The 23,379-nt window shown below is 36.5% G+C and overlaps 1 protein-coding gene across 4 annotated transcripts in view; it reads right to left on the reverse strand.

Moving 5' to 3' along the window:
• Positions 1–23,379, reverse strand: part of HERC4 (HECT and RLD domain containing E3 ubiquitin protein ligase 4) — a gene marked incomplete at both ends in the record, with an annotated part of 139,673 nt that overhangs the window by 15,616 nt on the left and 100,678 nt on the right. For 2 of the 4 annotated variants that reach the window (XM_079707457.1, XM_079707455.1), the window contains 4 exons: positions 9,823–9,966; positions 10,188–10,355; positions 12,342–12,440; positions 14,845–14,868. In XM_079707457.1, coding sequence (XP_079563583.1) covers positions 9,823–9,966; positions 10,188–10,355; positions 12,342–12,440; positions 14,845–14,868 — 435 coding nt within the window. The remainder of the gene's footprint in view (positions 1–9,822; positions 9,967–10,187; positions 10,356–12,341; positions 12,441–14,844; positions 14,869–23,379) is intronic. The other 2 variants (XM_079707458.1, XM_079707456.1) reach the window with 1 other exon arrangement.

Consider the following 23,379-nt stretch of genomic DNA (forward strand, 5'->3'; position numbering starts at 1 on the left):
GGTGGAAAGGCCACTGCCTTTTTGGAAAGGATGAACTAAAGAGGCTCTGGAATCTGAGGTAGTTGATGGGCAGGGTGCTGCATTAAAAACAAAGTGATCAAATGAAGGTCTGTACAGTGAACAGTGAAAATCCTAGCTTCCCTTTCCAGTGTTTGGAACACTACTAGAACACTGACAGCCAGGGCTACAACCTTTCCTGTAAACACAAAGAATAAAAAACTTATATATGCTGACATTTGAGGGTTCGCCCTTGAGAGGCCCCCACCTAATCACTCTATGAATAGGGCCAGTACACAGTGCCCATACACATAAAGTATCTACGTAGCACTTCAGTGTCACACTCTAAAATAATAAACAGCCAAGAACCACAAGAAAAAGACAAAAGAAACAAACACAAGAAAACTGGATGAATAAGAGGTATTATGGGAAACAAAGAAAAACAATAACTTTTAAAAGACAACATTTAAAAAGATTAAAATCATAAAATATATCTATTCAGAACATAATGGAATGAAACTAGAAATCAATATCAGAAGGAAATATGGAAAATTCACAAAGATGTGGAAATTAAACAACACACTCTTAAAAAAACCAATGGGTCAAAGAAGGTATCACAAGGGAAATCAGAAAATACTTAGAGACTCCTGAAAATGAAAATACACAAACAAAAACTTACGGAATGCAGGGAAAGCAGTATTCAAAAAGAAGTTTTTATATTTGTAAACATCTATTAAAAAAGAGGGGACTTCCCTGGTGGTCCAGTGGTTAAGAATCCGCCTTCCAATGCAGGGGACGTAGGTTCGATCCCTGGTCGGGGAACGAGGATCTCACATGCCACGGGGCAACTAAGCCCACGTGTCATAACTAGAGAGCCTGCGCACCACAACTACTGAGCCCACGCACCACAGCTAGAGACAGGCCCGCACACCACAACGAAGATCCTGCGTGCCACAACTAAGACCTGATGCAGCCAAATTAAAAAATTAATTAATTAATTAAAAAGAAAAAATTTCTCAAATAAATAACCTAGCTTTATTCCTAAGGAACTACAAAAAGAAGAGCAAACCAAACCCAAACCTAGCAGAGGGGGAAAATAATAAAGATTATAGTGGAGATAAATGAAATGAGAATGGAAAAGCAATACACAAAGCAACAAAACCTAAAGGTGATTCTTTTTTTTTTGCAGTACATGGGCCTCACACTGTTGTGGCCTCTCCCGTTGCGGAGCACAGGCTCCGGACACGCAGGCTCAGCGGCTATGGCTCACAGGCCCAGCAGCCATGGCTCACAGGCCCAGCAGCCATGGCTCACAGGCCCAGCCGCTCCGCGGTATGTGGGATCTTCCCGGACCAGGGCACGAACCCGTGTCCCCTGCATTGGCAGGCAGACTCTCAACCACTGCGCCATCAGGGAAGCCCCAAGGTGATTCTTTTAAAAGATCAACAGAATTAACAAACTTTTAGCTAGAATGACCAAGAAAAAAAGAAAGAAGACTTACTAAAATCAGGATCAAAAGCGTGGACTTTCCTATCAACCTCAGAGAAATAAAAAGGATTATAAGAGAATACTATGAATAACTGCATGCCATCAAAATAGATAATCCAGATGAAATGGACAAATTCCTAGAAACACACAAACTACCAACTGACACTAGAAGAATTAGAAAACCTAAAGAAACTTATAACAAGAGATTGAATCATCAATCAAAAACCTTCCAACCAACAAAAACCTGAGACCATATTCTACCAAACATTTAGAAGAATTAACACCAATCATTCTCAAACTCTTCCAAGAAATGGAAGAGAAGGAAACAGTTCTTAACTCACTCTATGAGGTCAGGGATACCATGACACCAAACCCAGACAACGACATCACACACACACACAAAAGAAAACTATACAGCAGTATTCCTTACAAATAAGAACAGAAAAATCATCAACAGAATACTAGGAAACTGAATCCAGCAGCATATTAAAAGGATTACACACCATGACCAAGTGGGCTTTATCCCAGGACTGCAATGTCGTTCAACATAAGAAAATCAACCAATGTAATATATCACATAATGGAATGAAGGAAGGAAACCACATGATCATCTCAACTGATGCAGAAAAAAACATATGAATAAAATCCAACACCCCTTCATAATAAATAAACTCAATAAACTAGGCATAGAAGGGAATTTCCTTAACATGATTCAAGGTATTTATGAAAAACCCACAGTTGACATTCCACTCAGATCAGGAAAAATTGAGAAGCATGTCCACTGTCACCACTTGCATTTGAAAGCATACTGGAAGTTCAAGGTGGGGCAATTAGACAAGAGAAAGAAATAAAGGTATACAAATTGGAAAGAAAGAAGTAAAATTAAATCTATTGAATTTATAGATGACATGATCTTGTATACAGAAATCCTAAAGAATGCACAAAACAAACTATTAGTGCTAATAAATGAAGTCAGCACATGATCAACACAAAAAAATCAGCTCTATTTCTACACAGTAGCAATGAACCAAAAATAAAGAAAATAATTCGATTTACGATAGCATCAAAAAGAATAAAATACTGGCTTCCCTGGTGGCGCAGTGGTTGAGGGTCCACTTGCCGATGTGGGGGACACGGGTTCATGCCCCGGTACGGGAAGACCCCACATGCCGCGGAGCAACTGGGCCCGTGGACCATGGCCGCTGAGCCTGTGCGTCCGGAGCCTGTGCTCCGCAACAGGAGAGGCCACAACAGTGAGAGGCCTGCGTACCGCAAAAAAAAAAAAAAAAAAAAAAAAAAGAATAAAATACTTAGAAATAAATTTAACCAAAGAAGTGTAAGACTTGTACACTGAAAACTATAAAACATTGCTGAAAGAAATTAAAAGACCTAAATAACTGGAAAGACATCCCGTGTTCACAGACTAGAAGATAATATTGTTAAGATGGCCATACCTCCCAAATTGATTCAATGCATTCTCTATCAAAACCTCAATGGCCTTTTTTGCAGAAATGGAAAAGCTAGCTGTAAAATTCATACAGAATTGTAAGGGACCGCTAATAGTCAAAAGAATCTTGAACGAGAAGAACAAAGTGGGAGAACTCACACATTCCAATTTTAAAATCTACAAAGCTATAGTAAACAAGACAGTGTAGTACTGGCATAAAAATAGACATATACACCACTGGAATAAAATTGAGAGTCCAGAAGTAAATTCATATAGCTACAGTCAATTAATTTTCAACAGGGTGCCAAGACTTAACAAACAATGGTGGGACAACCAGGTATTCACATGCGAAGAATGAAGTTGAACTCTTACCTCACACCATGGACAAAAATGAACTCAAAATAGACGAAAGACCTAAATATAACAGCTAAAACTATAAAACTCTTAGAAGAAAACTCAGGGGTAAATCTTCATGACCTTGAATTTGTCCATGGTTTCTTAGTTATAACACCAAAAAGCACAAGCAATAACATAATAGAGAAAAAAAAAAGACTTCACCAAAATTTAAAACTTTTGTTATCAAAGGACATTAGCAAGAAAGTAAAAAGATAATTCATACACTGGGAGAGAATATTTGCAAATCATATATTTGACAAGGGTCTAGTATCCAGAATACATAAAAGAACTCCTAAAACTCAGCAACAAAAAGAAAAACAAGCCAATTAAAAAAGTGTATAAGACTTAAAAAGACATTTTGCTAAAGAAGGCATACAAATGGCCAAACAAGCACATCATTAGCCAGTAGGGGATGCAAATCAAATCACAATGAGAGGGACTTCCCTGGTAGTCCGGTGGGTAAGACTACATGCTCCCAAGGCAGGGGGCCCCAGGTTCAATCCCTGGTCAGGGAACTAGATTCCACATGCATGCCGCAACTAAGAAGACTGCATGCCACAAGTAAACATGCCGCAGCACAGATCCCACGTGCCACAACTAAGACATGGTGCAGCCAAAATAAACAAATTAATTAATTAATTAATTTTTAAAAACCACAGTGAGATACCACTTCATACCCACTATCATAATAAGAAAAATACAGAAATACATATATAAAATATATTTTTAAATATACATACATATATATATATATATTTTTTTTTTTAAAGGAAAGTGGGAAATGTTGACCAGGATTGTAGAGAAATTGTAATCCTCATGTATTGCTGATGGGAATGTGAAATGGTACAGCCATTGTGGAAAACAGTTCAGTGGTTCCTCAAAAAGTCAAACAGAATTATCACATGACCTAACAATTCCATTCATAGGTATATACCCAAAATAACTGCAAACAATAACTTGTATACAAGTTTTCACAGCAGTACTATTCATAATATTTAGCCAAAAGAGGTAAACAACCCAAATGTCCATCAACTGATGAATGAATAAACAAATGTGGTATATCTATATAATGGAATATTATTCAACTATAAAAAGGAATGAAGTACTGACACACGATACAACATGGATGAGCCTTGGAAACATTATCCTAAGTGAAAGAAGCCAGACACCAAAGGCCATCCACTATATGGTTTCCATTAACAACAAATATCAATAACAGACAAAGCCACAGAGATAGATAGTAAAGCAGTGATTGTCTGAAGCTGAAGGGAGAAAGAAATGGGGAGAAACTGCTTAATGTCTACAGGTTTCCTTTAGAGGTAATGAAATGTTCTGGAACTAGAGAGTGGTGATGGTTGCACAACACTGTGAATGTACTAAATGCCACTGAATTGTACATTTTAAAATTCTTAAAATGATGAATTTTATGTTATGTGAATTTCACCTCATTAAAAATAATATTAGGAGCTTCCCTGGTGGCGCAGTGGTTGGGAGTCTGCCTGCCGATGCAGGGGACGTGGGTTTGTGCCCCGGTCCAGGAGGATCTCGCATGCCGCAGAACGGCTGGGCCCGTGAGCAATGGCCGCTGGGCCTGCATGTCCGGAGCCTGTGCTCCACGGTGGGGGAGGCCACGGCAGTGAGAGGCCCGCGTACAGCAAAAAAAAATAAATTAATTAATTAAATTAAAAAGAACATATAGCCCTCTGCCTTCCTCCTTCCTTCCTACACCTTCTCTGAGGAGGTGGTCCAGTATGTCTGGGGCTAAGCTTTTGGCCAATGTAACCAGAAGACTAGCTACTTACTGAGTAAATACCTGGAAGATGATGGCTGTTAAGTTTCTCACTAGTGATTTAAGTCACATAAAATGGAAAGGGAGAAGGCTAAAGTAAACTCTGTGGTGTTTGTATAGAATTAGAGGTATCAGTATCATCTCATGGTTTTTTGTTTGTTGTTTTTTTTTATTTTGCGGTACGCGGGCCTCTCACTGTTGTGGCCTCTCCCGTTGCGGAGCACAGGCTCCAGGCACGAAGGCTCAGCGGCCATGGCTCACGGGCCCAGCCGCTCTGCGGCATGTGGGATCTTCCCAGACCGGGGCACGAACCCATGTCCCCTGCGTCAACAGGCGGACTCTCAACCACTGCGCCACCAGGGAAGCCCAATCTCATGGTTTTTAACATGTGTGTATGTATATATATATACACACACAAATATGTGTGTGTACATGTATACATATATATAAATATCCATACATGTTGAAAACCAGGAGATGTATGCCATGTGTGTATACATACATATAGTTCCTAGTTCTGTCTGCTGTGACTCTGAAAGCAATGACTCCTTGGTAGCAATGAGTACATGTAGCATCCAGAGCTTGACTTCTAAATACCATTTTATACTTAAGGAAGTCAGGGCTCTTAAGAGAAATGGCTAATGCCAGGACTGGGGTAGAGAAAACACAAAATGAGCCTGGAACATTTTCTGTACCAAATGTAACGAATAATTAAAGAATAATGGGGACAGGTCAAAAGTACACAGAAGAAGAGCAGCTCTGTGGGGCTCCTATGCCCAAATCAAGATATAACTGTAAAGGTATAAGAGATCCACAAGGAATTCCCTGCTAGTCCAGTGGTTGGGACTCCACACTTCCACTGCAGGGAGCACGGGTTTGAGCCCTGGTTGGGGAACTAAGATCCTGCATGCAGCAAGGCACGGCCAAAAACAACCATAAAGATACACAATAAAGCTTGTTACGACTGCCCCTCCCCTGGTCTCAAAACATTACCTTTCTGCAGAACTGAATAGAGGCCCATAGAACTCTTTGTGTTCCTGGCAGACAGGCCTCCACCCCACGGACCCTCTTCAAATTCTATCTGCTACACCACTACAAACTGCCCTAAGAGATCAGTGCCAAGAAAGAGACCATAATTTGAACAGACTGTCCACCTACCTCAGAGGCCATCAGGACTATTCAACCATGTCTTACATGCCTGACTGTCAACAAAGGAGGCCTAAAAACTCACAGGTTGTCCCTAATCCCACTTCCATGTGGCAGTGTACAGGCCCTAAAATCTGACACAATGTTACCTAACTGTCCCTGCTCCACCAAACCCCTTCTCTGTTCTGGAACTCACAATCTATCATTTGGAAAACTGCCTACATCCTAAACTTCTCCAAATTCTCCTTGCCCCTTTTCTAAATGAACAAGGCTGTCTCCTGAGGATGCTATTTCCCCTGCAGCTCATAATAAATGGTGTTTGTTTAACCTTCCAACCCCTCATACAACCAGGCCTAGAGATAGGTCTCCTGGCTCTTCACTCCTTCTAGACCTTCTTCCATTTGCCTTCTTAAAATCCCAGCTTCTGTGAAACACATGCCAACTGACCTTCCCTGCTAATGTTCCTTGTGCTGACATCTAAAGACATTCACAGTGCACTCATTCACAGATTCTGGACTATCTTTTGCTTTCTTTTTCTACCACTATTCCTGCCATCGTTTTTGACGATTTCAATACCCAGGCCAAAAAAGGCATCCAACACACTAGCCTCTCAGTTCCTTGAACTACAATTTTCCAACAGTCTTGTCCTCCCATCACATCTCAGACACCCATTCCCATGGTCATATTTTATATTTAAATGCAACCATCCAATTTTTAAGCATTCCCTATCTGACCACCATTTCCTACTTTGTAACTCACCACCCCCAATACTTTGACTCACACTACAACTCAACTCCACCAGCAACTACAATCCATTAACCACACTACTTTTTAAAAAATCATCACCTCCCAACCAAGTCCTTACATTTTCCTCCTTACAAAGCTTAAATTCCATAATTCATCAAGATAATCATTCCCCTGCCCTTTCTTCCCTTCTGTTTATACTCACTTGCTAAAACCACAACCTAGTTAAATCAACTGTCTGTCTCATTTTTACCTCTACCCAAGCAGCTAAATGTGACTAAAGGAAAAAAACACAACCATGTTGATTGGTCTCCTTTTAAAATTCATGAGCATAAGTTTCAAATGGGCCTCCAATGCCGCCAGTCTAACCCTGTATTTATTTACATGGTCAGCTTATTTTCCCACTCCCCTAAGTGATTATTTCACTCTTTCTCCTTTCTTCTTCAAACCTCCAACAACCTTCCCCCTATTCGAACTTTCTAACAAACTTGCGTCTTATTTCACTGTAAAGTAGAAATAATTCTAAGAGAACTTTCACAACCTCCCACCATCAAATCTACCAGAAGATTTGTATTTACATATATACTTGGCTTTCTCTCATGATATTATGGATCTATGTGTCTGATTAGAGTCAATCCTCCACTAGCATACTCATCTCCATCTTTTCTTCACAATTTAAGGACTGTGCTCCTGCAGCTGATATCCCCTCCTGCATGGCTGATTTTCTACTTTCTGAGTAATTCATCACAACAACATGCAAACAAGCTTTAATTTCTCATGTAAAATAAAATACCCTTTCTTGATGAAGAAAAAAATATGTATACTATAGCACTTCTTTTTAAAAATACTTATTTTCAAATACTTTAACCTCACAAGAAATTACACAAATAGTACAGAATTCCTCTGTACCCTTTACTCAGTTTTCCCCAATAATAACAGCTTAAATAACCATACTTAAAACCAGGAAACTGACATTGGTATGTGGTATACTACTACATACGTACTTATATTTATTTTTTCAAAAAAGGTTAAACTGTAACATTCCTTTTGAAAAGAATAGCTTTAAGAGGAGGGAGGAAATACAGTGGAGGGGGTAGAGACAAAAGTTAGACTTTTTTAGATACCTTATTTTATAGACTTGACTTTGGAACTATGTAACTATTTCATATAACTATAAAACTAAATTGAAATTAAACAAGCAATCCCTAAAAATTAAAAATTCTACAAGTTAACCTAAGTGTGTATCTACTTGGCATAATGATACAGAGTGTACCAATTTCAAGTGATATCAAAACACAGTTATTTGCCTGTGTATCTCACCTGGGGTATACTCAAAGGGCAAAAAAACCCCTGCAAAATACTTAAAAATGAAACAAGACTACAGTTGACCCTTGAACAGCTCAGGGGTTGGGGTGCTGATCCCCTGTGCTGTCGAAAATCTGAGTATAATCTTATAGTCGGTCCTCCATCCTTAGATTCAACCAAGGATCGTATAGTATCACAGTATGAATTTATTGAAAAAAATCTGCATATAAGTGAACCTACACAGGTAAAACCCGTGTTGTTCAAGGGCCAACTGTATTTTCAGTTATCATAATATTGGTTGAAAGGTTGGTATCATTAGGCAATAAATGTATAAGTCTGGAACATTTTATCACACCAAGTACACCAGGTAGCAAGGAAGCTACTAAACAGTATTAAGATTGTGTCAAAAGGACTCAGGTGCCAAGCTGAAGAGCTCTCCCTGGACAAAAATGGAATAATATTAATAGAGACAATAACTGCAACAGACTGAAAAACATCAACTATGTTTAAGTCCATGAATATATAATAATATTCGAAAACAAAAAATGAATTGTCACCACTGGAGCATGCTAATTCTTTTGAAAAATAAGTAACTACAGAGAGAATTCTTTCCCATATGAACTGTACTAATAAGGATTAAATAGCAGATATGAGACAATTTCTTTACATATAAATATCCAAGATACAAAAATGAAAAAGAAATGTTAGAATCAGAGTAGCACCATTTTGCCACCCCTAATAAATTAACTAGCCTAGGCACTGATCATCATGACTGCTAACATCACAAAGAACAGCCAGTCTCCTGGAAGAATGAATAAATAATACATCAAGGTTTTTAGAACAAATAGTAAATAATTCAAATTTCTTTCAACTCAGAGTTCTACAAACTGAAACATCCATTTCACTTACAGTTTCTAAATCAGAGGCCAGCAAACTTTTTCTGTAAAGGGGCAGACAGTACATATTTTAGGCTTTGTTGGCCATAGGGGCTCGTTGTAACTCCCCACTCTGCCTCTGCCAGTTTTAGCTAGAAAGTAGCAATAGGTAAATGAGTAGGCACTGACTTTATGTGCTGGGAAGAACTTTCAGGGACTGTAGTTTGCTGAGTAGTTACCTCTGCCCTAAATTATAAGGTAGAGAAATCAATGATCCCTAATGATAAATTAATTCTCCCCAGAAGAAAAGTTCATCTGGTACTTATTCAATCCTCAAATCTAATTCAGCGGAACAGTCAACATCATTTTCAGGATGACCATTCCGTAATTTATTTTGCTAATTTGAAATGTGTGGTAAGCATTAATGTGTTCTGATGACTCTGAGTCCAAACGTTTATAATTTTTAAAATTGTAATAAAGAAGATCTGTAAATAAAATACGTTAGTTATCTAGTAATAACTCCTATTTATTACTGAGCTAAGCTGAAACATATAGGTGTATATAGACAGACAGACAGATAGATAGATAGATAGATAGATAGATATAGAAGTAATTTAGACGGTTGGACTTTTTACCTTATCAGAAAACCAAATGAGCCTGGAATCTTCATAATACCTAAACATGCCATATTTAGGATCCAATAATTCCCTCATGATGAGCAAGAAAAATTCTTTGCGTACCCCTCCTGCATCAACAGCATCTTCTCCAACAAATATAACCTAAAATAGATTAATGCAAACACTGAATGTAAAGAAATGAATGTATATTCTGGAAACCCTACAACACGTTATTTATTATGAATAAAAGCGTGGCAATAGCTAAAATTTTTTAAGTATATAATTTTATTAAGATTCAAAGATACACTAAAAATGAACAGGAAAACTTTAAACATATTTTCTGAATAAAAGTTCCAATTATACAACAGAAAATGTTAAATTACCTTGAGTGGCTTTTTGTAGTCTATATTCTTTGTTTTCCTAAGGACTTCCATTGCATCTCCTACTATATTTTCTCTACGTACCACTAGAATTAAGCAAGGATTCACAGATTCAATCACTGGGAGAAAAAGAGAGGAGACATTCTGTCTGTGGGCCTGGTCAATAGCCATCTAGAAAACAAAAGATTAAAAATTTAATAGCAATACTATAAAGAAGCTGCTGTGACTGAATAAGCTAACCTCTACCTACTAATTATAGATATCCTATAATTCCTATACTACTGAATTCATACAGCACCTAACACAGTATTCAGCACAGCATCAGAGCTTAATAAACTGAGCATAAAGAGTATCCTTTTGAATTTTTTATAGTAATGTTAACTGATGATACCATTAAGCTAAGTAAGCATGGAACTGTAATAATTATGATAAATCTGAACACTGTTGTTTCTCAAAAAATAACCAGGATGGAGAATGAGGAGAAAAAGAAAACAGCATTAAAATAAACCTTTAAAGAGAAAAAGAAACAGCCTGGCCAACTAAAAGGTTTATAGAAATTCATTTAGTAGAGTTATCACCATATATGCTCACAAACCAAGCATTTGGCTTTTACCATTTAAAGCTTTTATTTTTTTCCTATGATTTTCCTTGTGTTCTTAATTCTAAAATGGAATATCCTACATTGAAAACACCAAGTGATTTTCTTTTTTTTTTTTTTTAATATTTATTCATTTATTTGGCTACGCCAAGTCTTAGTTGCAGCACGTAGGATCTTTGTTGCCGCGTGTGGATCTTCTTCTTTTTTTTAGTTGCAGCACGCAGGATCTTGTAGTTGCAGCATGTGGGATCTAGCTCCCTGACCAGGGATCGAACACCAGCCCCCTGCATTGGGAGCACAGAGTCTTAACCACTGGACCACCAGGGAAGTCCTGATTAACTTAGCGTTTAACAAAGATTGCTAAAAAACTAGCAATCTAGCTGTTAGTATAGAACCCTACAAAAATATTTGTTTCTTCTGTTGATGAAAATGGAAATAAGCACATCTCTAAAATTCCTCCTACTATTATTTATTGTTTAAATATATGGAAGAATTTAGAATAGTAAACGCATTTATTTTAAAAGAATAAAAATTGCCATCAAAATTGGGGGAGGGGTAATTTTTAAAAGCATTTTTAGAATATTAAGTGCTCAAGGTCTCACCTCATCCTTAGTCCTCAGCCTCTATAGTCTGATATTCTACACCAGAGGAAGAAACTCAAAAACTTTTAAATTTACAAGTTCAAATGATAAAGCAAACCTACTGTAGTCCTTCACGGTCATAATGTAAACTAGTTTTAAAAATCCTCATTATAAAGGAAAGAATGTTCAGCTTAAAGTGAGGGGGGGGTGGGGGGGTGGAAGGAGAGTGGGGAGGAGGAAGAGGAGGTGACCAACCTCAGGAAAGTACCTTATTTATTACTAAAACATTCTTCATGGACATTTCATACCCTCCTCCTAACAAGTGATCAAATGCCTCCTACTTTAACATCACCTCACCTCTACTGATTTTCATCTTTTACTAAGTATATAAATAGGGAATATATAATAAAGCAAGATTTGAAACAAAGCATTTTATCAAGTAAACTAGTCAAACTGTTTATAAAGACTGTATATTTCTATATTGAAAGAAGATTATATCATTTTTTATTTATAAAATGATAAAAATCTAAATTATTCTATGTCCTTTTAAATATATATAAGTATCCCTCATAAGAATACACATTTCACATGCAACAGTCCTCTTCATAGGTACCAAAGGTGCTTTGGTAAAAGTAGCTTTTTTTTTTTTTGTGGTACGAGGGCCTCTCACTGTTGTGGCCTCTCCCGTTGCGGAGCACAGGCTCCGGATGCGCAGGCTCCGCGGCCGTGTCTCACGGGCCCAGCCGCTCCGCGGCATGTGGGATCTTCCCGGACCGGGGCACGAACCCATGTCCCCTGCATCGGCAGGCGGACTGTCAACCACTGCGCCACCAGGGAAGCCCGTAAAAGTAGCTTTGCAAAAGACAGACCACAAAGGTACAAAATATCCCCAAAGACATTTCAAATACTTTAAAAAAACACCAGAGAAACAATTCAAAAACTACTCTCAAATTAAATTAGTACTATAAAATATTTTACCTGCATCTGTAAGACTGCATCTGTTTGTAACAGAGTAGTTTTTGCTTGGGCGTCAAATACAAATGGATATGTGCAGATTGTAACAGGGATATCTGCCAACTAGAAATAAAAAATTAGCTTATTAGTACAAATTGGTTTGTAGCTTACTTCTTGTAGGTACTGTCATTTCTTGTGTAAAGTTGATCATATTCTTGGTTTATTCGCTTTTGTGTCATTCAGGAATTATAAATAAAATGTGGCTTATTTCTTTTTTTTAATTTAATTTTATTTTTTTATACAGGAGGTTCTTATTAGTTATCCATTTTATACATATTAGTGTATACACGTCAATCCCAATCTCCCACTACATCACACCACCGCCCCCCACTACCGCCACTTTCCCCCCGGTGTCCATACGTAAAACGTGGCTTATTTCTGAATATAGAATTTTTACTGATAATTAGATGAGGCATTGGAATAACCCTAATCCCTAATTTTAGGAGAGAACTGTATACTTGAGAATCCATAAAATTGTAAATTACAGGTATCTTTTGCTTAACATCTTAACTCCAAGTTTCAGTGAATTAGGCTGCAAATTTATTCTAAATGTGGGGCTCCTATGTTAAATACAGTACCCAGTTCTTATATGTTAGGACTACTCTAGCAAGTGAGGCCAATGATAAGCAATCTACTTATTCATTCAACAGATATTTACTGCCAGGTCATTAGGGGGACAACACTATTATGAGCCCAACAATCTGTTCATTCATTTAACTTACAAAATAAGCACAATTAGTATTATTATTTTCTGTCAATCTTCAAAGTTGATCAATAATAGTTGATCTATTATTACCATTATCAGACATTAGTCACCTTATCAACAACTATTTATCCTAGCAGGTAAAACATAGTGATTGATTGCTAAGTTTTTAACAGGGCAGAAAAATACAAAGAGCTATGAATTGCCAGTCACAGATCTTGCAGTTGGAGGATGTTATACTACCATATACCCAACAAAGCAAAATTTCTGTGCCAGCCCTGACACAGAGCCCCTTCTTATTATAAGGCTTCCAGTGAAGACTTAATACACCATGAAACAATCCTCTTCTTTTTAAGTTCTTAGAAAGTTCTTTATATTGGGTCTGAATCTGCATTTCTATACATCACTTCACTTTCTATTTCAGTCTTCATTCTGCCCCTGCAGGGAAGTTTATATGGTTTAGATACTTCGTGCTGCCACGCTCTCCCTAGGTTGTCTTTTTCCCACACTAAACATGCCCAGTTTTTCCAACCATCCTGAAAATAATATGGTTTCCAGCTCTACTCCATCCCAACCGCCTTCTTTTATTTTATTTATTTATTTATTAGGAGGCGCCAGGTCTTAGTTGCAGCATGTGGGATCTAGTTCCCTGACTAGGGATCGAACCTGGGCCCCCTGCATTGGGAGCATGGAGTCTTAACCACTGGACCACCACGGAAGTCCCCAATAGCCTTCTTTTAAATGTATTTCAATTTGTCTAAGCCTCTTTCAACTATGGCCATCAAAAACAATGAAATAATTGAATAGTGCCCAATCAGTATAGAACACAAGACTATCAACTTGTTCCCAACATGTAAGACAATATGCTGAGCGACATTAACCCTTAAGTAAGTTATCATTCTTGGCTATTTCTCATATGACAAGTTTATCCTCCACCCTGTATTTGTGTCACTAACTAGCTATGGATGATAGAAAGTCTTTTTACTACTCTGAAACTCTAAAAGGCTGAGACGATTTCTAAAGTCCCCTTTGGCTCCAAAACTCTTTGATTTCATAATTTTATGTGCTACTTCTATTTGAGGATGAGGAAGCAAACAATGTCAGGCCCATAGTTTAAAGCTACTTCTAGATGCTTCATTGGTTCAAGTGCTATGAAAAAAGCAAAGCAAACAACAAAACCTGAAGTCTATAACAGAAGTATAATAGAACATTCCCAGGTGTTAAAAAGGTGGCTCAGGATTGTCGATTATGTAAGCCAAAGTGCCAGAACTTTATATATTAAGATAGTACATTAAACAAAGTGAGGAAGATGACCATACTGAAAGCTGATTCAATTTTATGACCATTTTGAGTGTCAATTATTAGTTTAAAAATTGAAGATCATTCTACTTCTCTAACATAAAACATTTTCTGCCTTCTGGGTAGGCATTTGTGAAATTTTATAAGTTTTCTTTTTTGTATTCTGAGGACACCATAAATTTTATACTGGAAGGCTTTAGGAGGATAGGAACTATTTTAAGACAAACATTGTTAAAAGGCGTCATATAGGTGTAATGCTAACTAAAACAGAGGGTCTAATTTTCTTCAGAAAATTCCTCTGAAATGTTATAGAGGGCAAGTTCTATACACTCATTAAAATATATATGTATATATACATATATGTTTTAAAGTCACAAAAAAGAGGAACTTTGGGGTCTTCAATCACTTAAGACAAAACAGAGTATATCTTACTCTGAACATGAGACTTTAATACACCAAACTTACCTCAGTTAATCCATGGTTGACATCCTAAGACAGCAGTGCAGAATGTAACAGTAATGAGGAAAGAGCAATGTTAGTGTCCAAATTTAACTATTTCTATTCAAAGCAGCATTTCATTTATTTTGCTACAGCAGAATAGTGAATTAATGAAGTAGACCAAAATACATCTACAACAAAACTTACCCTTTCCACATATACCTGATATATCTATAAATGTAATAAGACCTTCATTTCAGGTATCTTGTGATCATAAAATCATTGAGGCTTGAACATAATGAAATTTGGTTTCAGCAACTAAGTACGCCATTTGCAGAATTTAGGTAGAACAGGGAAACTAATCCTAAGCCTAACTTGGTCTTGAATAGTTTTATGGCCCAATCTCTCCACCTGGAAAATGGAGAAAATATCCCCCAGATTTTAAGACTTGGTTAATCTTGACAAAATATTTGAAAACTGTTTAGTAGATTAAAATGCTATGTGAAAAGTGAGAAAATAAGCCATAATTGTTTTTATTCATCAGAAATAACCAGTGAAACACAGGTATCTTATATTAAGCGTTAACACTGAATTAGCTAAAATAAAAAGTACAAGACAGGGCATAGGGATTGGTAAGTAGAAAGAAGAAATGAAGAGAGAAAGAGGTATTTATGAAGGATATAATAATGAAAATTATAATGAAAGCTTACCACTGCATTAAACAGAAATGCACAACACTTTCTTGAAGAAAGCTTTCACATATTCTCAGGGTATAGACTCAAATAAAGTGCTAGAATCTCCAAAAGTATGTTACTAAATTTGCAGATGGCACCTCATATAGTGAGGAATTAACCTTACCCAAAGAGAGGTCTGATTTTCAGCTACTGGGAGATGATCCACAGGACTTTGGAATGTCATACCTGGACAGGAGTATCTTTGTTTGCCTGGAGGCTCTGGGACATGTGGTTATCAGTTCTGCCTCCAGAAGGTCTGGAAAGTAAAGGTCAGCCACATGGGCAGTATGTGATGGAGCCTCAATAAAAACTCTGGGCACCAAGGCTCCAGTGAGCTTCTTTGGTTGGCAATACCCTGAGAGTATTGACACAGATGGATCCTGGGAAAATAACTTGTCCATGACTCCTCAGGGAGAGGAAAACAGAAGCTCAGCCTTTGGTACCTTTCCTAGACTCTACCCTTATGCACTTTTCCCCTTGGTGTTTTAATCTGTACTCTTTCCCTATAATGAACTATAGATGTCAATATAACTGTTTCCAGTTAGTTCTGTGAAGTCTTGTAGCAAATTACTGAACCTGAGAGTGGTTCTAGGAATCCTCTAACCTTGCAATTGGTATCAGAAGTGAAGGCAGTCTTGTGTGGATGCTTCCCTCTAACTTTCTAATTGGCTAAATTCTTGCATGTCACAAGGGGTATCACTGGAAGTTTTAAGGTATTAGCAAACACTTAGGGTTTGTTCACTATATTGTGCTAAATTAAGCCAAAGCAGTGTAGGCATAAGTAAAATATGACTCTAATTTCCTGTTCTGAGAAAAGTAATTATTGATAATAGCTTCTTTCAAAAAATTCAGAGTACCAAGTTATCACTATATACGTGCCCCATTGGCAGTGTTAACAGAAGAATATATTTACAAGCTGTTCTGCAGAAAAACCCTTTTAGATTACACTCAGTTTAATTTAAAGCAATTTAACAGGAACAACTGAAATACTTTTATAGTGTATCTTGTGGGATGTTTTTTAAAGTGCTATTACAGCTAAGAAGGTGTGAAAAAGCAAAGAAACACCTTTCAGTATTTTCTGACTACCTACGGCCAGCGTGAAAACTATATTTGATACCTGGTATCATGGAAGATGGATTTTATTCTTAATAATGAAACATTAATATATATGTACTTTTTTATTGCTACATGTAAATAGATAAAGGTTCTAGGAATATCCTTTAGCACTGGGAAGCCAATAAGATAGTCAGAATTTATAGTGTAACTAAACCATATTAAAGCAGAACAAAAGTTTGATGGTAGAGACAGATGGGAGCTAGAAGGAATATGAAAAATAATGGGACATGTGGAAAACTTGGGAAAAGAGACTATTAGATATCAGGCAAAATGATTTACCTACGGGAGAGGCATCAAAGGGAAAACCATATTAAGGTCATCATTAGAAATTTCAATTTAAGTGTTAAGGATCTAAGACAAAAGCTCAAACATTTAAAAAGAAAAAAAGTAAATATGTAAAAAAGCAAGGATAAACTCCTCTGGGAAATATTAGAGTTGCAAGATAGTTGTTATATTAGTTGCAAGTCTAAATGAACCAAAGTAGTATTTCCAAGGAAAATTTAGAAGGAAAAAATGTGGTGGGGGTGCAGACAGGATATTACAAAATACGTGAGGTCAATGAAAGGTCTATTGCTAAAAATTTACCACATCATTCAATGTGTGACCTACTAGTGGCTCCAAATCCACATACTCAAGCACTAACTGTTGGCTGTTTGTAGACTGGGGGCCCTGAAATTAGGTCAAGGCATGCCTAATTTTAGTTACCCAATGTCCTAGAAACTTGAGTAAGAAAGGCCTAAAGGAATGTTGAAAAGTCAGGGTCTCATGGTCCAAAGCAGACTTACACTAAGGCTGCTTTTAACATCAATGGTTAATGAGAGTCTAGTTAGTTATAGACAAAAAAGATGCAACTCCTTGGCATGTTACAGTTTCAACAAATTACTTATGGCAAAACACTGTATCATTGCTGGTGTCATCATTATTTAAGGGTATACCATAGGATTATTCTGAGGAGGTATAAACAGAGGATACCGAAGTTACTGAAGTAATTCAAATAAATAAGAAAGGTGTTGGTGACTAGGCAGAAAAAAAAAGATACTTCTAAAACACGAAGAAAATGAAAAATAAACCAATACAACTTGGTAATTCAAGGCATAAGGAATCAGTCCAAGAGTCTGCAAAACATTAATGCCATTAAAAATGACAAGGGAACTTTAAAAAGCAAGTATGAACCTTCTGGGAAATATTATAGCTGCAAGGTTTATAACTGCAAGTATTAAATGTATTGCAATATTAAAGAACACAAATGTATTTTAATTTCATTTCATTAAATGAGAAAGAAACTCAAACCTAGAAAGTTAAGTACTGGCCTATCTTCCCAAAGATGGTCTCCCTAGCTGTTATGTCAGTCTATCTTCCTAGTTTGCTGAAGAGCATGTCATATTGTTAGCTCAGCACTGTCCGCAGTTAAAGTACAAAACCTTAATGCCACAGAAGAAATACAGTAATGATTTACAAACACAGCACAATTAATATTGAAATAAAATTTATGACTTAAAAATATATAAAGTGTAATATCAAAGACTGTAAAAATGTCACCAATTTATCAAATATATTTATTAGTACTTACTTGTATCTGACATGTCTTACATAGGTATACACAGTTCTTGAAATAATAGAATATGCACTTTAAAAAATGCTTAACTTGACTTTTAATTATAAGAGGGACAGACTCAGCACAGACCTTTCTACACTTTATTCTAAATTAATCAATTTTTACTAGATATATATCGATACGTATGTACAGTAACGAAAAGTATAAGAAAGGGAAGAAAAAAGAGCAAAGAGTTTAGTTGTAACCACTAAAGTTTTTTTGGGTTTTTTTTGTTTTTGTTTTTGTTTGGCCGCACCGTGCAGCTTGTGGGATCCTAGTTATCCAACCAGGGATCAAACCTGGCCCTCGGCAGTGAAAGCATGGAGCCCTAACTATTGGACCGCTAGGGAATTCCTCACTAAAGTATTTTTATAAACAATTTTAGAGCAAAGTTAAAAGAGGTAAGCAAATAAACTGACACTAATATCTAGAAAGTGGAGAAAAACATCAAATAGCAGAAGATAAAAAGAGAGAGAACTCATGTGCTCTTTTGTTTTGCCAAGAAATTATTGTAGAGGGAGAAAAACGGATAAAAAGCAAAAGAAATCCAACTGAAAAAATGTCATACCCTAATATCAGAGTCTGGAAAAACAAACAAAACAGAGAAGCTTATACAGTAACCAGCAGGAGTAGAAGGATCAAGCAAAAACTTCATGGAACCATGAAAAGGGAAACAGATGAAACAGGATGGGAAAATGGAAGAGGATGAGGTGAAAAGTTAGTCTCAGCTGTATAAGAGGATATTACAAGGAATGCAAAGAATTTCACAGAATTAGTTTTTAATGTTTAGAGACCAGGAAAGTATATACCTGACGGGTTCTCTTTTTTATTTTGTTTTTTTCCTCTAGTTCTATTGAGATATAAATGACATACAGCACTGTGTTAGTTTAAGGTGCATATTCCTGATGGATTCTTAAAATCCTTGACTGGGAAAGAAAGGAAATGGAGAAAGAAATCTCAACAGACTATGGCGTAAAGAGAAATATAATAAAGGTAATATATAATAAAGGTAATATAATAAAGGTAAAATAATTTCCTTGCAGTGTTTAGAACAAGGTAAAGTTTTACATATATACGTGTATATATTTATATATAAAATATATGTGTATATATATAAATACAATTTATAGACATATTTCTTATAATTCATAGTAATTATCTTCTATCAAGGAATATTATAAACTTTCACATGAAGGAATGGAATTATTTCAAGATCATAACTCTTGTTTAATAATGGTATACATATGTACATTGTATACATAGATATAAGTACGTATATATGTGTATATATGTCTATATGCACATAAATACACATATACACATCTATATCATCACAAAACAGCATATGAGTATCTTTAGGATAGACACTTTAAAACTTTAGTAACTTTACTTACAGGGCCAACATGATGTTCAACCTAGTATTAAGACTAGTAACGCAAGCAGGAATTTTATTAAACAGCCTCAGGAAAAGTCTTTAGTGTTATGTGTAAATGTAAAAGTGATCTGAACTCTCTCAAAGAAAGAAGTACCTTCAGATGTCATAATATAAATTAATAAACTACTTAAGAGTTAGTCAAAGACCTTCAAAGTAAATTGTCAGCCTTCTATTTCCAGAAGACTAGAAGAACCCAAATCACGGTTCTAGATTCTGATTTCTAAGATGTGACATTAAGTCCACTATGCACATTAAAGAACAAGTTTCCACTGCCACAACCACCTATTCAATACCAGTCTGTCTCTAAATGGAGAGAAAGGAAAAACATGTGGTTGAAAGAGTAGAGTAATAGAGGGCAATTTTCAAGTACAGCAACTTAGGAAGTCTAGAAATAAGAATGTGGTCCTCTACTGTCTCCCTCTTACCAGAAAACAGTAGCACTGAAAGAATTCCTACGGAAATTCAATTTGATATCATCACAGATACATACCAAGAGGAGTCTGGATACAAGCCTGCCAAGCTTAAAAGCGAACATTCAAACCATAGCTTTTCCACATAGCACAAGGTTACTGCTAGCTTGAAAATCCTATTAGACTGGCATTTCTCTTAACTTGTTCAGAATACAAGTAGTTTATGACCTACATACCAGATAAAAATTCGGATGTCAAAGAACATCAGATCTAATTCACAGTGATCCAAGAGGATATAACTCTCCAGGAGAGAGTGGAATGCTTAGTGAAATAAGTCAGACAGAAAGACAAACACTATATGATATTACTTACATGTGGAATCTAAAAAATAATACAAATGAATCGATATACAAAACAGAAGAGACTCACAGACACAGAAAACATACTTACGGTTATCAAAGGGGTGGAGGGAGGAGGGACAAATCAGGAGTAGGGGATTATAGCTACGAACTGCTATACATTACAATAGATAAGCAACAAGGATTTACTGTATAGCACAAGGAATTATATTCAATAAAAATCTAAAAAAACGAGGTGGGATATGAAGCTACGTTCTCTTATGTCACACTCCTTCCTTATCATATTTACGTTGTAAGCTGAGATTCCTGATCAAGAGAACATAATCATCTCCCATATCAAATATTAACTTGATTATTAAATTTGTAGAGTTATAATTAATTTACCAATTTGTTATGCCTTAAGAATTCTTTTAAAAGCTATGTACCAGGAGTTTAGAACTAGTTTAGTGTTTGTATATATTTAAATAAGATAATCGTAAATAAGGTAAGTGAACACTAAGCTTCTTAAAGGAATTATTTTATTTTAAAAGGAGTCTATATAACCACTCCAGTCTCAAAAACACTGCTCAAAGGCCTAGGGTATCTAGGTGGTGTATCAGCGTTTATATGCAAGTTTTTCGATAAAAAAAGTTCATTCTCTGAATCATCAGTTTTCCTCAATGGTAAATAATTTTAATCCCTTTTACATTGCAGTAAATATTTATTTATTTTTGAATTTTATTTATTTTTTTATACAGCAGGTTCTTATTAGTTATCCATTTTATACATATTAGAGTATATATGCCAATCCCAATCTCCTAATTCATCACACCACCACCCCCCTGCAGTAAATATTTACGAAGCCCCAAATTTGCATTCTCTTGAAGATAAAATATGAGACTTCACACAAGTCCTGCAGAGGGAAAATTAATAACCTCAAGAAATATGTTTTCTCTCCTGTCTTAGGGGTTCACTGGAGGAAGAGTTTGAAAAGCTTTATCTAGGTGAGAGATTTAGTTTAAATAGGTAAGGAAAAAGGAAATATTTATTCAAAGTTTTCCAGAGGTCAAGTACTTTCTTTCTTAAAAAACTGTTGTCCCTTGACTCCAGCTAACCACCCTACTTTTTTACTCCCTCCTCTTCAGTGCAGAACTTCTTGAGAGTACTGCCTATGGCTTTTGTTCCCTATCCTCACCCCTAAATTTCTCTTAAGCATACTTACTCTAGACTGGCATTATCAAGGTTACCAATGACCTTCACGTAACCAAATGCATTGATCAATTCTATGGTTTTATCCTATTTCTCAGCAGCGTTCAATATGGTTTCTCCTTCACTTTTCAATTTTGGTTCCCACAACTCTCTCCTAGTTTTCCTCCTACCTCTCTTCATCTCCTTTGTTGATTTCTCTCCTTTCCTCATCTCATATCCATCAGCAATTCTTGGCCATTTTACCTCCAAGAGTTACCCGAGTCCATTTCCATCTTCCATCTATACAACTACCAATCCTAGTCAAACCCATCATTTTCTCTCCCCTTATCTACTCCATTCCCTTCACTCCATCTTCCACACAGCTGACAGAGTGGTTATTTCAGAATATAAATTACACTGTACAGTATTCACCCCCTGCTTACCACCCTCCAAGGGCTTACCATAACACTTCAGATAAAATCCATGTCCCCGATCCTAATTTACTAAACCTTTCATGATCTGGCACCTGCCCATTTCTCTGATCCTTTCTCAGAACTCTCCCCATTCCCATATTTTAGCCACACTGGCCTTTTTCTATTCTTCAAACATGTCAAGCTTGCTCTCACCTAAGGCCTTTTAATAGATGTAATTTTTCCTGAAATTTTCTTTGCTCTGATCTTACATGGCTGCTTTTTGTCATTTAGATAACAGATCATACTTCATTAGACAAGACTTTTCTGATTACCCAACCACAAGAAACCATCCTGTCTTTATTACCTTCTCTTATTTTAATTCTCTATATAGTGCATATTTTAAGCTTTTTTTAAAATTATGTTTTCCCTTTACTTGACTACTATCCATCTTGCCCACTAGATTATACGTTTCATGAGAACAGGGCCTTATCCATCTGGTTAATCACTGTATTTCTTATACCTAAATAAGTGCCTGTTACAAAGGAGAGTCTTAGTAAGTATTTGTTGAATAAGCAAATGAGCAGACATAAATCTGTAGGATGTTTGTAAACTTGACTGAGCCTCCTAGCGATTCTGCAGGAAAAAATAAATCAACAAATCTCTCCCAATCCAGATCCAAGTATCTAGGGATGTTCTAGAAGTGACCTGATTCCTATAGGTAAGAGCATCCTAAAAACAGCATGCACTAACTGCACTGCCATTCAAAAACTACTGTACTTTCTAAGTGCCTACTAGACATATTTGAGATACTGTAAGAAGTGCTGGTGAATAAACTGACAGAGTGCCTATCCACAAGGAGCTTGCAGTTGGTACCTAGCAAGCAATGGACGGCTATTCACCTTCCTAGAATTGCTACATGCATGTTGCTTAAATTACCTGCTTCAGGGGTGGAAAAGTTGGCCTTAAGTATATCATAATGGTTAGCAAATAAGAGTCTAAACCTGTTTTATATCTAGCTGCTTACCCATTTCTATACTGAAATTTTGTGTGAGTAATTAAAGTTATATAAGACTATGATATTATTTTTATTTTTATTTTATTTTTTTGGCCATGCGGCACGTGGGATCTTAGTTCCCTGACCAGGGATCGAACCCTCACCCCCTGAGGTGGAGGCGCAGAGTCTTAACCACTGGACCGCCAGGGAAGTCCCTATGCTGTTATTTTAATTAAGTATCTAGTTATTAGAGACTTAGCCACATGGAAAGAAATATGTGGCACTTGTGGAGGTATGCCAAAAAACTGAAATCAAATTAAGCACATGGAAGGGGAAAAAT

The sequence above is a fragment of the Hyperoodon ampullatus genome (assembly GCF_949752795.1).
Source record: "Hyperoodon ampullatus genome assembly, chromosome: 1".
NCBI lineage: Eukaryota > Metazoa > Chordata > Mammalia > Artiodactyla > Ziphiidae > Hyperoodon > Hyperoodon ampullatus.